The 17,528-nt window shown below is 47.5% G+C and overlaps 1 protein-coding gene across 12 annotated transcripts in view; it reads right to left on the reverse strand.

Annotated features, from left to right (window-relative positions):
• Nucleotides 1–216: 216 nt before the first annotated feature.
• Nucleotides 217–17,528, reverse strand: part of SPTBN1 (spectrin beta, non-erythrocytic 1) — a 213,265-nt gene continuing 195,953 nt past the window's right edge. For 7 of the 12 annotated variants that reach the window (XM_089327644.1, XM_089327645.1, XM_089327646.1 and 4 more), the window contains 11 exons: nt 15,758–16,002; nt 14,675–14,813; nt 13,794–13,878; nt 11,856–12,052; nt 10,383–10,495; nt 9,697–9,760; nt 7,298–7,351; nt 5,065–5,303; nt 4,272–4,445; nt 2,232–2,274; nt 217–1,539 (listed from right to left, as the gene is read on the reverse strand). In XM_089327644.1, the coding sequence (XP_089183770.1) occupies nt 1,324–1,539; nt 2,232–2,274; nt 4,272–4,445; nt 5,065–5,303; nt 7,298–7,351; nt 9,697–9,760; nt 10,383–10,495; nt 11,856–12,052; nt 13,794–13,878; nt 14,675–14,813; nt 15,758–16,002 (1,569 nt within the window). In that variant the 3' untranslated portion in view covers nt 217–1,323. Of the gene's footprint in view, nt 1,540–2,231; nt 2,275–4,271; nt 4,446–5,064; nt 5,304–6,081; nt 7,352–7,464; nt 8,308–9,399; nt 9,761–10,382; nt 10,496–11,855; nt 12,053–13,793; nt 13,879–14,674; nt 14,814–15,757; nt 16,003–17,528 lie in introns of those variants that run through there. The other 5 variants (XM_051838931.3, XM_051838933.3, XR_016230361.1 and 2 more) reach the window with 4 other exon arrangements.

The following is a 17,528-nucleotide window of genomic DNA, read 5'->3' on the forward strand; positions in this document are numbered from 1 at the left end:
TGATCAGTCTTGCCTAGATGAAAGATAAAATCTAGATCCATAACTGCCCAGACTTCATCCCTCTGCTTGCTGTAGTTTTTAAAGCCTGTGCACCACACTTGTGCAATGGTACAAAAGAACCCAGGCCGACTGCATGTTGCCCCTTTGCTGTTTCTCCCTCTGTAGTTTCCCTACATAGCAAGATGCAGGGCGCAGGAAAAACAACAGTCGCCGTGCTGGATTTAAAAGCATTTAATGACATAGCATATATTTAACAGATAGGGCAAGAGTTGAGAGGTACAGGTCGTACAACGGAGCACCAGGCCTGAGCGACCACTCCCTGGTCAGGCCCAGCCTCTGGAGTTCATTCCTATCAATGCCGTTTTGATTGTGCAGTCGGATGAAAATTTGTCATTACAATAGTTACAGTGACAGAAATGCACACTATGTATCAAATAGCAAGGTAATGAAGCAAATTATAACACAGTGTGGCAACGCACGAGCAAGTAACCATTAGAGTAACATTACTTTGTCCAGTAAATGCTTTAGTTCCACTTGTACACTTACCAATGATTTAAAGGGCTTATTATACATCTAGGTTTATTATACTTTGTACTAGAATTATCTCAAACATACAATATAATGTATTTCAGCAAAAAAAAATTGAAATTACAGATTATTTAAAACAGTATCAGTTTTCTATTCCTTCTTGTATACCGACATTCTTAACCGTCGTCAGGGTTGATGCAGAAAAGCCGCATGTTGTGTGTTAGTAAGTGATGCCAGATACAAACGGTTTGGTCTGTAGAGTTATGGAGAGCTGCACTTGTGGCTGCAGCAAGATCATAAGACACGATCTGTTTAATAAAGGTTACACCCACCACGGGCACTTCTAAGCGTCAAAACTGAGGGTGACCACCGGAAGTCAATGGAAGAGAATGGTGTTGGGAAACTGGTACATGTTGTCTCTGGTGAGCACAGGAGATACTGGGTAAGCACCGCTGCCTTGCATACCAACAGCACTAGAGGCGGGTTATTTCCAACACAGCCTCACAAAATTGAGGAACAGTTTTAATATTGAGCTCTAATCTATATAATTTCATTTTTTTAAAAAAAAATCTGGCCTTCCCTCTGCACCTCAAACTTTTATAACTTGGAGATAGAGTATTTAGGTGTATTTCCCTTACCCTCCCTCCCCCCAGAAATGCTCTATAAATTAAAAAAAAAAAAAAATCAACCACATTGAGGAACATTAGGCACAGAGAGTAATGTGTTGGTTCTGAGCTTGCATGCTGGAATTTCACTGAAAAGGTAAGAGAATGGCAGGATGTGAAGGGAAGGAGTTCATTTCTTTTTGCCAAAGAGGCTGAACCGCTTCTCTTTGTCTTTTTCTTTGTCCTTCTCCCGCTTGCCGGGACTGGACTCGCTGGTGATGGTGACGCTGGTGGGCAAGGTCTGTGCCCGGCTGGACGCTGGCGTGCTCTGGGTGCTGGCGGACACTTCGTGCTTATCCAAGGAGATGGCCGAGGAGATGGCCTGGATCCACGTGTTCATTTCCTCCTGGACAAAGGAGGGGACACAGGTGAGACTCAACCACGAGGTGTGGCTGTGAGGTGTCCCGGCCCCACCCCGGTGACCATCCCAGCCTCCAGTGGCCAGAAGGCTGGGGACTGGCATGTCTGGCTGAAGGTGAGCAGCCACTTCTGGGCACTGCCTGAAAAGGCACCTCTGTTTTGTCAGAGTGAGCAGAGTGAACACAGCCCACCTCCCATGAGAACTCACCACTCTAGAATGCGGTCCTACAGATCGGCCAGAGTGGGAAGACAGGGCTCACTTCTCGGGTGTGGGGTTCCACGTTCTTTCAAATTTCAAGGGTTTTTCGTCAACCACCTCATGGTGGAGGACAACCATGGAGCACAGCTAGTTTTCGGCAGCAGAGGGCGTCAGAAGCCATGCCAGCCCTGGAACCACCTCACTGGGCCTCCTGCCCCAAGACTGCGGGCAAGGTTCTCCTCCCTCAACTTCCACCGATTCCGCACTCTGTCCTCCCTCAGCAGGGGCACAAGGTGACATGCACTGCCTCCTAGAGACAGAAAGGGCACCACACCTCCAGTGATAGTGACAGCGGAGGCCAGAAGACAGAGGCCATCTCTGCTCATGAAGCATACGAGTATGACGAATAAAGTGATTATGCCACCAACACCGGCAACATACTCCTAAATATTTGAGAGAAATGAAACTAAAAAACTTACATCATCTTTGGCTTGGAAGAGGTACTCATTGCCGTCATTCAGTCTGCAATTCCAAGGAAGAAAGTCAGCTGTGATTTAACTTCAGAAAAATAGAAGCCCCCAGCTCTCAGTGCCTCAGTGGGATATAAACAGGCCCTAGGAATCCTATCAGAAGTGCCAGAGAGCTCTGTACATGTCACCACATCTGGGGACCTGCACAGACCCAGCGACAGTTCCCTGGACAAGCAGCCATACAGGGGTGTGCTTGGCACAGTGGTTAAGAGGCACTGGGGACACCTGCATCCCACATCGCAGTGGGATGGAGGTTTGGCCTGGTGGTTAAGACCCCAATGTCCTAGAACAAATTTCCTGCTCCAGCTCGTGATTCCTGCTTCTCACCAACGCAGACACTGAGAGGCAACCACTGATGCACAAGCAGCTGGTTCCCTGCTACCCACACGAAGACCTAGACTGAGTTCTTAGCTCCTGGCTCTGGCCTGGGCCCAGCCTTGGTCACTGCGGGCATTTGGGAGAGTGAATCGAGGGACAGCAGCTTTTTCTGTCTTTCTGTGTTTCAAATAAATGACTTTAACAAAGAATGATGAGTTCTTTTGAAATTCTGCTGCTGAGCTTGGATCCTCTGTTTTGACAGGCAGAGTGGACAGTGAGAGAGAGAGACAGAGAGAAAGGTCTTCCTTTTCCGTTGGTTCACCCTCCAATGGCCGCCGCAGCCGGCGCACCGCACTGATCCGATGGCAGGAGCCAGGTACTTCTCCTGGTCTGCCATGGGGCGCAGGGCCCAAGTACTTGGGCCATCCTCCACTGCACTCCCTGGCCATAGCAGAGAGCTGACCTGGAAGAGGGGCAACCGGGACAGAACCCGGTGTGCCGGCGCCGCAAGGTGGAGGATTAGCCTAGTAAGCCGCGGTGCCGGCCTGGATCCTCTGTATTTAAAACTTAATTCCATGATCTCTGACATGTAGAAAAGGTCTCCTAGGTTTTTCTTCTCATGCATTTCAGAATAAAAGCAGCCACATGTGTGAGGCCACTGGTATGACCTGAAGAGGTTCCTTCAGCTACTGCGCTACTGTAACGAGATGAGGGCATCGCTGGTGCCACAGGGGATAACGCCAATCCCGACTCTGGGGCTGCATCACGGGAGCACAGGGAGACAGCAGCCAGGAGTTGGGCTGTCTGCACCTTGTCTGACAAGCCGGAAAGCATCCCAGAGTCTGGAGCACCCGCCAACAGCGTTCGCGGACAGAGCTCAATAAATCATGCCAAAGGCGTCACTCTCCGTGGAGTCCTTGGCCTGGTTACCCGGCATGAAATGCAAACACAGCTGAAGACCAGAGCTTTTTCAGATCTCAGAGCTACAGAGCAAACCAGCATAAACCACGGTCACATTCTGACTGCTGAAATGTTTACTTTTTACATTTTTTAAAGATAGGATGATTTTTTTTCCTCTGCTTATTTTCAAGGGTGAGGAGAACTTCTGAGCTTGGATCTCCTCTGTGGGGATGTGATGCATCCCAGGGGGAAGAGACATGTGGGGCTAGATAATTCTGGGGGCAGCTGGAGCAGCCACTGGGAGGCAGGTGGCAGAGGGGGCCTGGGCCCCACCCAAGCATTTCCTGTTTGTCTCCATCTGTCTCCGTGATGACTCACTTGACCCACTGCCAGTTCACTCATGAGCAAAGAACAGCATTTCCTGGGTCTGGATAAGCAGAAATGATGGAGAAATGGTTTTTCTAAGCTTCCCTTAAACTAGGAATTGAGATCATCTTTAAGTCTTAGGAAACAAGCCCTGTGTTCTAGGTAATAAGAACTCAAGTTCCCTCTCCTTCAGTCTCAGCCGTGCTTTAAACCACAGGGGGCCAGTGGCTGGCTCCAGTCCCCAAAGAATCCAGCGACCTTAACAGCAATCTGGCTGAACCTGCTCCACCTTCTTGGGAGATCTAAAACAGCTCAGAGGTGACCCAGCTGAACACAGGGTACCCATGGGAGAAAACCAACCCTGAGGTGGAAACAAGCCCAGCCCTGGGCCCTAACAGCTGTCACCTTAGCTTGAATACGTGTTTCTTCTTCTTGTAATCGAGGGCCACTTCGCACAGGGCTTCCTTCAAGCTCACGGGCACCTCGCTGTGGTAGGGAATGCCGGATGCAGCAGTCTTGGCGTCTTTGTAGAAACCCATCTCCTGGTTATTAATGACACAGTACACATTGTGCCAGGACCTGGGTGGAACAGAGAGGGACGTCAGGTGCTACCTCGTTGCCCCCTAAAGCAGTCACAATTTAATTTCCCCCTCCCCCGACACACAAAGTCCTTTGGGACCGATAGGACCTTCAGGTAAGTTAGAGGATGGTGGCCTCTGCTCCATGATATGGCAAACTGTCCTCGTACACTGATTTTACTCTAGCACCTATGTTGTCCTCCACAGGAACGGTAGTCCATTAAGAAGGCACACAGGATTCCTTCTACATGCCGGGTACAGTAACTTGCATGGGTGTGCACAGTGGTCATGGGCACCTGGGCTTACTGATGGTTAGGCACGTAGGCTTTGGAGTCAGATACAAGTTTTGGCCCCTTTTTGACAACTACTGGCTTTCCTACAGAAAGTGAGCCTTTATTTTAACCAGACATATCCCTATCTGTTACACAATAAAATTGGGGCTGGCGGGAGGTAACAAATAATATGAAGAACTACAGCACCCCCCTCCCACCTTCCACTGTCAGTCCCAGGAATCTGACACCCAGGGAGGTGTGAAATCTATGAAGCCTGTGAACACTCACTACCCTGCCACCTCGTCCTGTCCCCTGATGGGCTGATTTCCCAGCTTTGGCTGCAGTTACCTGCTCGAGGCCTTCTTGTTGTGGGCCTCCCACTCGTGCTTCCGGTTCAGGAAGCCTTCCATCTGCGCCGAGGGCATCTCCTGGGTCCTGGCTGGTAAGGTGGCAGCACTCTGGGGCGGGAGGCCAGTCTTGGCTTTGCGATCAGAGGTGGGGGAGGGGATGGGACTGGACTCTTTGGAGCTCGTCCTCTGTTCTGCAGCGCCATTGACCATTTCGCTCGTGTCTGCCGTATCTGCCATCTAGGGACAGTGGAGAAGCCGTTCAGCTAATCCCATGAGCCACAGCGGGTGACCACATCCGTCCTAACTGACTCACACACGTGGCTGTGTATAAATGCCTGGCACAGATCGAGGCAGTACAGTAAAACCATTGCACACCCCACAAAGCCAGCTGGACACCAAGGACATTAGAAGGTGGGGGGAAGGATTAATACCCGCCCGTTTACAGGGAAATGAGAAAAGCGAAATGCCAGTATGAGTTTTACTGCACTCTACTCCTCTGATCAATCCATTTTCTCTACCGTAACTCAATCATCTCCTCTTAGGGTTACTTTAGAACAAAAGGACAACAGTTAACAATCACACGCATTAAATAGGAGAGAGTAGACGTTATACAGCAGCCACCTTACACCCAAGGATGCCACCAGAAGGGCTGGAAGTTGAAGCGAAAGGGCATTCACAAACAGATCGATAGACAACTCTATCAAGAGCTACACGGCATTCCCCCGGAAATAAGACAAGGAAAGACCTCTGGGATCTGAAAATGCTCTCTGGTTCTCCTCCCCCAGCCCTCAACACATTGTCAAAAACACATGCAGAAATTAGGACGACAGTCATGCATTTCACATCTACCATCCCCGTTAGACTTGGGAACGGAAAGAGCTGGAAGGAAATGAGGCAAGTCAACAAACATCAATTGAACCACATCTGCCCAAGTTGTATCGTGAGTGGGTTGTAGTTTGTGTTAAAGGAGCTGGAAAAGCCAATCACAGTCACTCAACACCACACAGCTATTTACCCCCAAACAAAGACAGAACCAGGGCCTTCCCCATCACGGGTTGGTTGATCACGGTGCCTTGCTGCACTGAGACGAGAAAGCCCAGAGCGAGCCGGGCTGCCAGTGGCTCTGACCCTTCAGGCTGCAGACGTCTTCGGGAGCGTTCCTTTCCAAGCTCATTTAAAGTGTAACCCTCATGGCTTTTTCGGCTTTGGACATGTAGTAGGGTCTTGATTCATTATCGCTTTCAGCCTGTGTACCGTCAACTGTGTACCATTAACCGTAATAGCCCCTGGCTGATAACACCCAGGGCGTGGGATTAGCGAGTTAACTAAAGCTGGGTGTGGCTGACGCTTTAGTGGATTACAGACAACCTGCACCCCTCACACACGGACAAACACGGAGGTGTCAATGGCACGCTCATTAGATACGTCCCCCACCACTGCTGCCCAGAACCAAAGTGGCACCAAATTAGCGGCAACAACTTCAACAGGATAAACGGTAGACTGGCCACCACCACCTGAACACTCAGAGCTGTCAACCCTTGGGAGCTGCTGCTCTCGCTGAGGTCTTATCTGCACGGATGGGCCCAGTGCTTGACAAGACTGACCCTTTGGAAAAAGGGCTGGTGAAAGCTCTGAAGGGAGGGAGAAGTCCAAGCTTACATCCTGTCTATGCAAATGATCAGTCAGCATTCGTGATCAGGATGAGACTGGAGGCTATGCAATTTAAGGGTGTTTTTGATTGGAACACTTTATTCTCATAGCAACAGGGAATAAAGATTATTGGGGCAGAAAGAGAAGGCAGGATGTATGTGGTGTGTACTTGTGTGTGTCTGGTGTTGTGACCACCCTGGCCTTGCAAATGATAGTCTGTATACACATGCCTAAGAGCAGTGGGCTATTTAAATATCTCTGTCTTTTCACTTTTAAAGGGAGAGCTGTAAAAGGGGAAATAAACCAAGAAACAAAATCCTAAACCAAAAGAATGTGAGTGGATTTTCAAGCTGACACATTTCTTCTAGTGTGAGACTTGAGGACACTTCTGGTGAGGAGGAAGTGAATGTGGTCTGGAAGGCCTGAGCCCAGGTGTGAGTCCAGAGAGAAAATGGGGTTAGTATATACAGAAACCAGGCTAAAAAAAAATTTCATGCTGCAGGTTTGACTCCAAAACTGCTCGTGACAGCAATGACCTGGATACATATGTTTACTTGGAAAAAGGCTACAATTTATCATACTTGGTCAGACTCCAAGGCAGGTGAGGGCCAGGGAAGCCTCTTCTGAGGGGAATTCTGCAGCAAAAATTTTTTCTTTAGAGTTAGAAGGAAAGAGAAAACCCCAAACCCATATGCAGAGATAATTAATGTTTATGCAAATGAACCACTAACCAAGAAAACAAGGAAAATAAAAGGAACAAAATGAATTTTAATGGACATGTGCTTTAAGCATGCCAACAGACAGCACACCACCAGAGACAAACATTGAAAGCAAATCACAGTGCTATGATCGAACAGTGGGTACATGTGGGTACATCCCCTACCCTGTCCCGCCCACCCCCACGTTGCTTCTCTTTCATGATTAGTCCAGAGTGCTTTAGTGGCTGAGCACACCTGAGATACTCAGATCAGGAGGTGAACACAAATGCAACGTGACAACTAGTAGCACAGGAGCACCCAACTGGTTTCCAAAGGGCACGAAGCAACACTATTTTCAAGTTCATTAACTTGAGTCTCTGCACCATCAATGAGAAGAACGCAAAGTTTTTTTTTTTTTTTCTTCTTCCAATATAATCCAATTGTAATTAAAAATTTGTTCTGGTAAGCAACAATTTAAAAATTTCAATAAAAATATGAGAGTGAAATAGCATTCACTCTCCTTTCTCATGTGCTTACACAGTTCTGTTTTCTTTTTTTGGTCTTCTGAATATAAAAAGCATAAAACTGGATATCGGTCCTGATGATACAAAATTGAAACACACACACACATATATATATATGGAAACATCACATATATACATATAGATCAATGACACACAATATAATCTGGAGCCGAGACACGAGCCAGGGCTCCTTGATGACCAAAGACGATGAATTTCGGTGTGTTTTAAGGCAGAGACCCAATAATGGTGCACACTATCCCCAGAACATAAGAAGCTTGGCATCTATCTCTATACCCATCTACAGTCACAAGTAGATAGATATGTACATAGAGATAAGGAAAAACAAACAAGATGCTATATGATGTTATCCTGACAAAAGAAAAAAAAAGACATGCATCATGAAATGAAAAGACAAATTAGACTTAACTCATGGAGAACACATATCAAAACAGGTTTCTGATTCTACTAACACATTCTACATATGGCAAATGAGCAAGTGGCCTTGCTGTATTACGGGTTTGGTTTTTTATCAGTACCACGAAATCACCTCTTTCATCCGCTCCTACTCTTAAAGAAAAGGATTTCTGTTAAAACATTTTCAAACCCTGCTGGCAGCCTGATACATGCCATCCTAAAAGACTCACTAGGGAACTCAGGGAAAAGCTGTGCGGAAATGAATGGCGACTCCCCGAGAGGCAGCTGGGCCACATGGGGAGAGTCTGTTTGCACACCCTGACCGGCTTCCGAGGCCAGCCTGCCACTCGCAGCCTTCAAGTAATCAGGATGAACCAAAATGGCTTTCGTCTTGTTTGTTTGAAAAATGCAAACACTTTTGACATCCCCAAGTCATCGACTGAAGGGAGAGGCCTTGCAAGCCTGTTGGGCAGGCTTCCCAAGCACCTGCCACCTGCTGGCCCCACGCTGTACCCGCGGCCTGGAGGTGGCAGCAGCGGGTCCTTTGACTCTGAGGCTGGCTGCGACGGCTGCTGCGTTCCCAACTCAGGGGTTGGCAGGAAGAAGCTGGAGAGGAACTGGTTTCTACTGGCTTATAAAAATGAATGTAGCACTCAAGGGTCTCAAAATGGTTGAGATTCTGTACTGAAAACTAAAATAGCTTTCCGAGAAGATCCGACTTCCCTTTGTCATCTTCAAAAAAATCCAAACTGAATGTATCGTGCGTGGAATGTTACACAGCTGACTTCAGGTTTTAATCTTGGTACTGGAGGTCTCCTTCCTCACACAGCAGTCTTCCTAGTCACTAGTTAACTAAGGCAGGTTAATAAGAGCTGTAAAGGGGGCTACATATAGCACAGTACTGTGCCCTGTTAGTATAACTGGATGTGTCATACCTGTTAGATTCTAGTTTTCTTCTTCATTATGATGTAATTTCATTTAATTTCAATTATTCATGTAAAGGCTTCGCTGTAAAAATCTTAATAAAGTAAAAAGCTCACAATAAAATAAACCAAAAATAAGTATGCTGCTTTAAGGCAACTGAGCATCCATCAGTTAAAGAGACTCAAATAAACATGAATGAAATGCAAACAAGTATGAAACCAAGGAAGGCTAAGAATTAAGTAAAAATTTTAACACTTTGTGTGAGGTGGGAGGGAGCCAAGAAGTCAAAACCGACAGGATTTGGAAAGAGTGGTTCTTGACAACTGGTAGTGAACTTCATAGTGTAGACCAGGGCTGGTCACTGGCTGTCCGTCTATTAAAGTTTCTGTAGTTTTGGTAGGTTTGAGAGCGGTAACTAACCCGTGGAGATCCCTGTTCAGCCGGCAAACCATTCTGGGAAACTTGTTCTCCTCTTGAAGTATCCCTGGGAGGGGAGAGGGAAGGGAGAAAGACAGAGAGGGAAGGATAGAAGACAAAAAGACAAGGAAAACAAAGTAAGAAGGGTGGGGGAGAACAACATCACTCAATCGCATCAGGAGCTTCTCCCTTGGGAACCCTCTTTCAAAGACTGCAGCTGCTTTGAAGGCTTGGCCCAGCCAAGTGCTTCAGACACACTCCTGCTATAAAGACTGTGCAAGCTCCCCTGCCTGCCCTCCCACCGATCAAAGGGAGCACCCGGGACGGGCACAGCGTCGGCCTTTCAGGAACAGAGAATAATATCTGCCTTTCCTGTGAAGTCACCGAAGCCTTTCAAAGAGCCTCGTCACAAAACCAGGGGCCTGAGACCTGGGCGGCTCACACCCTCCATGGAACCACATGGACACTCCAAGTGTGTGTGCATGCACACACTGTAGTGAGGGTACTGTCCACCTGCCACTTCTGTCACCCACAGAGCTATGTGACTGGCCAGCTTCATGTCCTCTGTGTTATGCAGGGGCAACTACGTAGATTCTCCATTGTCTGCAGAAGGAACTAATGGGAAGGGGCATGTGGACACAGATGCTACCAGAGCTGAGACTCCAGCCCCTGGGGCTGCCACAGCTTACCACTGTTGCTGGGACTCGGTCTCCTCTGACACCTTTGTGCTTGGCTCGGGAGAAGGCGGCCGCCTCTTCCTCTCCTCTTCCTCTTGCTGTCTGCGCACTTCCAGTAGCTCCAGCTGAGGGCGAACACAGTCATGTCTGGCAAAGCCACAAACCCTCTCCGAGGGAAGGGGTTTTGGGGGCCCAGGCAGTCTTCCTGTCCAGTTTTCTACAGTGACTCGACACCACACATCCAGAGGCTCTAACAGCCTGAGCAAAATGGCAACAGGTTCACAGCAACTGCCACCACAACCCAAGACTACAGCAAACCGATGTCTATTGCACAGGCTGGCAGGATTCCTCTGAGTTGTTGGTATGCTCCGGGGGAGCCAGGGCTTAATTACAAAATTAACTACGCATTTCTCACCTTTGCTGACACCCTCCCTCCCCCCACATACACCCCGCCAGCTCAGAGAAGTAGAAGAGACACAGCTGCAGTAATTCTTAAGGAAGCCACTTGTACTGTGGTGAGGGTCTGTGTTCAGCCAAAACCCAAAGAACACGTAAAATGGCCACAGAACGGCCTAACCTGAAACGAAGCCACTTTGTGAGCAATACGCATGCACCCGAAGAATTTTTTTTTGTTTTTCTTTTTTAAACTTGAGAGGCAGAGACAAAAAGAACATGTAAGCACACCCATCCACTGGTTCACTCCTGAAATGCCTGCAATGGCTGGGACCAGGTCAGGCCAAAGCAGGGGGCCACAAATTTAATCCAGGTTTCCCACATGCATGGCAGGAACCCAAGTACTTGAGCCATTACTGCTGCCTCCCAAGGTCTGAATTAGCAGTAAACTGGAGACCTGAATGCACACACCCCAACATACCATGCAGTCATTTTAACCATTGGCTGAATGCCAGCTCTGGTACTGTTTTTTAAAGCATGAGCATGAAAATACATTTTAAATCACAAGAATTGTAGAACTCAGAAAGAAACAGATTTTACATCCGCAAAGAACATTCTCTAGCAGGAGTGCGAAAGTCTTGGGAGAGCAAATGCCAGTGCAAAGGCCTATTCCAAGACTTTTCTGTGGGCAGAAAAGATGATCAGGATTGGGGTGGATTTAGAATGTCCGAGGACCAAGCTACTACTTGGTGAGAATTCTAATTCTGAAGACCATTTTAAGGCTGTGCCCCCCGAAGATCCAAACTTCTATGAGATGTAAGCGGAAAAAGCAGATCAAAAGATAAAATCACTATCCCTATGTTCCGGGGCAGACAGCTACTATTAAACGATGGTAAATCCAGGGGACAAGTCCTTTTTCTCCTCCCCGAGTTCTATTCCAGGGACTCACCAATTTTAAGATAATTCTTACTGCTTTAAAAAAAAAAAAATCAAGAAAGAGAGTGAACTCTCTGGTCTAACAGGCAAGCAGTGGGGGAAAGGATGCCCACAAGAAGCAACAGGCAAAGCTCACATGCATCCATAGCTGCTTACCGTCGTCAGCCTCTCCAGGGCGGAGAACCTCTCGTCCCAGGTGGCTGCAGACTTTTCAAATGCCTCGTGGCGCTTGATGAGCTTCTCCACCTCGTCCACGCTCTGGCCTATTTCTCGGCTGGACAGGTAGGGCTCCTGCCCGAGCAGCCAGGCCTCAGCCACGCTGGCGTCCCTTGAGAACTGATGGACCTCCAGAACTGCACAGAGCACCGAGAGTGAGCGAGTGCAGCTCAGCAGCCACCCTGCACTGCTGCCCCTGGTGGCGAGGGCCGGCACAACCAGTTTATGGGCAACCATGTCACAGCTCAACTCTGCAGTGGCCACTTAACACTTAGAGTGAAAATAACTGGATGAAATTAATACTACATTTTATTCACCCAAATGCAAAACCTATTTCAGAATGTAATCTGTATAAAAAATTACTGAGATCCATTACAGCCTTGTTTTTCTCCTAAGCCTATAAATGCGACATGGATTCTATACTCACTGCACCTCTCTGAGAACATTTCCAGTTCTCAGGTGCTGTATGTTTGGCAGTGGCTATCGTACTAGAGGGCACAGATCTGGAAGGCATGCTCTGCACCCCCACCCCTACCCCCCGGCACTCCTCGACGAGGTCAACCTCACAGCCCTGCAGGGACTCACTCTACACACAGGCAGAGCATGCTGAGGGAGAGACAGGCACAGAGCACCCTTTGTTGGATGACAGCTGGGTGCTTTATTTTAGGGGGTTGAGAGGGAGGCAAGGATATGAGAACACTACAGATAAGGAGGACAGTGCAGGCTGAGGCTGTTTCATTTTGTTCCTCCACACACAAGGAGATTGGTGGAAGGATGTACACCAGTTCTGAGAGGTAGGTTAGAACTCGGCCTTGTGCTATGGCTGCATCTCGTCTAGTGTCTTGGGCTGTGCAGGTAAGAAATGATACTAGAGCTGACTGGCTTGTTCCTTCAGCAGCCTGGCAACCCCCACCACGGCCACACAGAGGAAATGCTGCCTCTGCACCAGGGACATGCTAGCTCTTTATGGCAGGGACTGCGCCAAGTCATCACTGTGGCCCCAACATACAACCTAATGCCTAGTTCGCAGCAGTGATTGAAAATGCCTTGGAATTCTCAAAACCTACAAACCAAATCCTCACCCAAAGAATGGTAACAGGTGAGATTCTGAGGGCAGTGGCCCCATAGCAGGTGGCTTCTCTAGCTCCTCCAAACAGCTTTCAAAAACGGAGCTGTGGATTTGGTTTCATATTAAGTACAGACAGGTTTAAAACATCTGGACAGAGTCCACAGCTCCAACACAGAATGGCAAAGCACAGTAAATAATTCTGGAACTGGGCTATGTATAATGTTCATACCAATCATGAAACTCCTAGTACTATACTTTACAAACCCTGTGCTGACTCAAGCATCTCTTTATAAAATGAGGAGTAAAAACAATCCACCTTACAGGGTCACTGTGGGGAGTAGACAGATGCATACATGAATTTTAAACCATTTAGAACAATGTCAACTCACGACAAAACCTTAAGAGATGTGAGCTTTCATTCTGTTACTAACCCTCCACTGAGAACATCAAATACAAGCCATACTCAGATCCATTCCCTACCCTCCTGACTCTGAAGTAAGAACTCTTCTTGAAGACAACTGCAGGAGGGGCTTCTACCTGTACCCACCCAGAGGGATGTCCAACTGTAAAGAACACCCAGATCCTACTTAAAACACTGAGCTCCATCCCTGGGTTAAAAACAGTGGTTATGCCATGGGGAACTTACTTATTAATCATATTTAGCATGAAGTAACAGACAATAAAAAGAAGCATCTAGAACTCCAAAAATCATTAAGTAATAACATGATGTCAATTAAAGCAGAAAAACAAACTTGCATGCTTCCCGTGGTACCCAAAAAAGCAGAAAGACAAATGAAGTACATCCTTACTCAGTCTTAACCACTCCCACCGGTCTTCCCACTTGTCGATCATTTCTTTTCTCTTTTCTGTCAGCTGCAGTAACTTTTCCTTGATCTGTATGGAAAGAAGGAACCCAGAGCATCTTAATGGGTCGCACCACACCCTCAGTCTTCCCTTTGATGGGTCATTTCACAAAAACAGACTTTCTGTAGAGACCAGGCCAGGAACCATCTAAGGATTGTTCAGTCTGTTTCCTGGGAGAGGGGATGAAAGTGTGGCATTGCTCCTTCCAGAAAGGGCTGGGAGGAAGACAAGGCTCTGCCAAAGCTGCTTTGTCACGAGCAGGCCAACGATGCACTCAGCCTCTCGGGACTCTGCTCCCTGCAGCACTTGCATTCAGGAAGGGAGGGGGACCATGGGGGCAAAGCCCCGACCTCTGAGAGGACGTCGTTCCCATGAAGGGGCCACACAATGAACTTTCCCTTTTCCCCTTTAGCACCATCATCCTGCCCAGAAGCAGCAACCATCCTCTATAAAGCACACTGGTCAGGGTCATCTGTGACGGACAAGAGGTGTCAAACAGGGATAAGGCTGATGACAGATGGGAGAGAAGCTGTTTTGCAACCTGCAGCCCTGACAACACTGTCTTCTGTGCCATAGGTTTACCAGCTCTGGCCCGGAGTCCTAACAATCTTATTCTAGCACACAAGAAGGAACAAAGCAGGTTTGAAATCCTTGTGTGTGTGTTTGTGTATGTGTGCATGCAGGTGCATATGAATGTAAATATGTATTTATGTGTGTGTCTGTGTGTACATGCACATCCACATACTCTCACACAAGTTAGAGTAATGTTACAGCTTACAACCAGCTTCAGTTATACCCATGGCCCCAGAGCCCAGCAGGGTCCCACCTCTTCAGAAGCGTAGTGTTTTCTCGCCAACAGGGATTTCCCAAGTTCAATGCAGGTTGTGAAACTGTCATTACGAGCATCGATTTCAGCTTTGATACCTTGATGATTGTTCATTAACAGTTCCACAGAGGATACATCCCTAAAATTAGACAAATAATACCCCTTTAGGAGATCAAGCTTTTCAAAGAAAAAAGTAGGGCTTAATAACACACAATTAATTTGAAGGAAATTGTCTGGCAGCCTAATTTAGCCTTCCAGGTCTGATTCACAGTCTGGACACAAGTTGGGTCATTGGAGCTAAAGCATAGTGACAGCATCACTTCAGGACCAGCTGTACAACCAAATATTTGAAAGGAGGCTACTTCTAGTTCTGTGTATGCACCTGAACAATTGAAAATCAATTTTCCAGTCTAGACTTTCACTTTGAAATGTAATTCAGAAAGATTCTCTTGAAGACAGTACAGAGGCAATAACAGGTGCCCCAACCATATCCCTACGTGTGAGCTACCATAGGTAGTCGCTACGAGTCTCCTTATTCAGACACGAACAGCTACAAAGCCTGGGAACCAGCTTAGAAATCAGTGACTGGAGCTTCCAGACCTTCTTATGGATCAAAATCTGCTGACCTTGATCCAGGAAATACAACTGTTTTATATACACATGATAATAAAAATATTGCCTCTCCTGCGGCATAGTTCATGTCTCCATTACCATGGGAGGGGAGCTGGCAGAGGTGAATTGGAGGTCATACATTTGCTGCTTATTCACATATTCTCTTCACTGCTTTGTATGAAACAAAAGAAAACATTAAATATTATTAAAGCAGATGTTGAGGGTAAGGGACATCTTTAGTGATGCGTTTGTGAAGGGATCAAGCAGGTTTTAATCCACAGATCCGCAGACACACAGAAGGCGAGCTCAGAAAGCCACCTCATTCCAAAGACAAGGCTGTGAGTTACACCCCAGGTGAGGGCAGGAGGACTGGGTGGACAAGAGAAATGGGGAGGGCTCCACGACACCAGGCCCCTGGCTCCCTGGCAACGGTGGGCAATGGCAGCAGTCCTCAGAGATCAGGACTTTTACCTGGGCTTCTCTTGGGCCTCAATCTGCCGAATGACATCCTCCATCCATAGCATGAGGTCACGCACCATGCTGAAGAAGCGGAACTTGTCCCCTGTGTCCACCAGCCGCACCCTGCGGCCCTCACAGGCGTCCAGCAGAGCCTTCCAGGCTTCTAGGACTTCGTTCTCACGCTTCTGGATGTCGTCAGCCTTGTCACCTGCATAGGCCGCCTGGAGGCGGGCTGCGTCCTCCTGCAGCTGCCTGACCTGTGGAGTCATGGAGATGAGTCGGGCAGACCCCTTAGGGCATTCCCACCGTCAGCCCAACACCCTCATCACACAGGCCACACATGTTCTGCTCACACACTGAAGGGAGCACCAGGTCAAAATGGGGCCCTTAACCTTCAAAGAATTTTCAATTTCACTGGGGAGATGCAAGTCACAAAACCCAAGTTTTTAAAAAATCTATTGAACTATCATTCAGTCCCATTCAAATGATAAAGCCAATGAGATGCCACAGGGGTGCAAGCTGGAGAAGCCAGGAAAGGTCCCACGGAGGTGGTCTACAGATGGGTCTTAAACATGACAGTATGGCACATGGAAAGTGTAATGTGTTAGCTACTAGTTAGACAGAAATTTAAATTTAATGATAGATTTGCCAGTGAATTGATTCACAGTTGATAGGAGTATAACAGGTCACAGTTCCTATACAAAGAAAACGAGCAGTACCCATGAATATCATAAATGCATATACCTTCTCATTTGATGACTCGACTGCAGAGAACATATCTGACATATATCCTCATGTTTAGGAAATGAAATACATATAGGTTATATACTACAGCATTTTCTATATAAATGAAAGACTGAAAATAAAGTAAATGACTATAACTGAGGAACTGGTTCCATTAATAATGGTGCATTCAACAAGATATTCCTCTGCAGCCATGAAAAAGAATGAAGAGGCAGGCATCCTGTTGTCATCTGAAAAGTGTTCCAAGATGACAGCTAAGTAGAAAAAGCAAAGTGCAGGCAAGGAGCATGACAATGTATTTTCTGGATAAGAAGGGGAGAAAACCATGAATAGAATCTCATCTTTGGGGATGGGTAAGCCTTTCTTACAGAAATTGTGACTGTGGCTGTTTTATACTTAAATTTATATTTACAGACATTTTATGCTTAAAAAATTACACTCAAATTGGCAGTGCCAGTCAATGTATTCAATGTCTGATTAAAGAAATACATGGATAAGCCGGCGCCGTGGCTCAATAGGCTAATCCTCCACCTTGCGGCGCCGGCACACCGGGTTCTAGTCCCGGTTGGGGCGCCGGATTCTGTCCCGGTTGCCCCTCTTCCAGGCCAGCTCTCTGCTATGGCCAGGGAGTGCAGTGGAGGATGGCCCAGGTGCTTGGGCCCTGCACCCCATGGGAGACCAGGAAAAGCACCTGGCTCCTGGCTCCTGCCAGGATCAGCGCGGTGCGCCGGCTGCAGCGGCGGCCATTGGAGGGTGAACCAACGGCAAAGGAAGACCTTTCTCTCTCTGTCCCTCTCTCTCACTGTCCACTCTGCCTGTCAAAAAAAAAAAAAAAAAAAAAAAAAAAAAAAGAAATACATGGATACTCAGTCACTATGACACTCAATCATTATTTACTGATGAGACCATGGGATCAAAGAAGTCCAGAGACAACAGTGTTGGCACTGGAGAGCACTAACGGAAGGCTTTTGTGGCCCATGCACCTGGGGTCAAAGGGGATGGAGATGGGCAGCCCCAGAAGTAGTGGAAGGCTGACCCC

This window comes from Oryctolagus cuniculus, chromosome 2 (assembly GCF_051225735.1).
Source record: "Oryctolagus cuniculus isolate XC-2025 breed Fujian yellow rabbit chromosome 2, ASM5122573v1, whole genome shotgun sequence".
Classification (NCBI taxonomy): Eukaryota; Metazoa; Chordata; class Mammalia; order Lagomorpha; family Leporidae; genus Oryctolagus; species Oryctolagus cuniculus.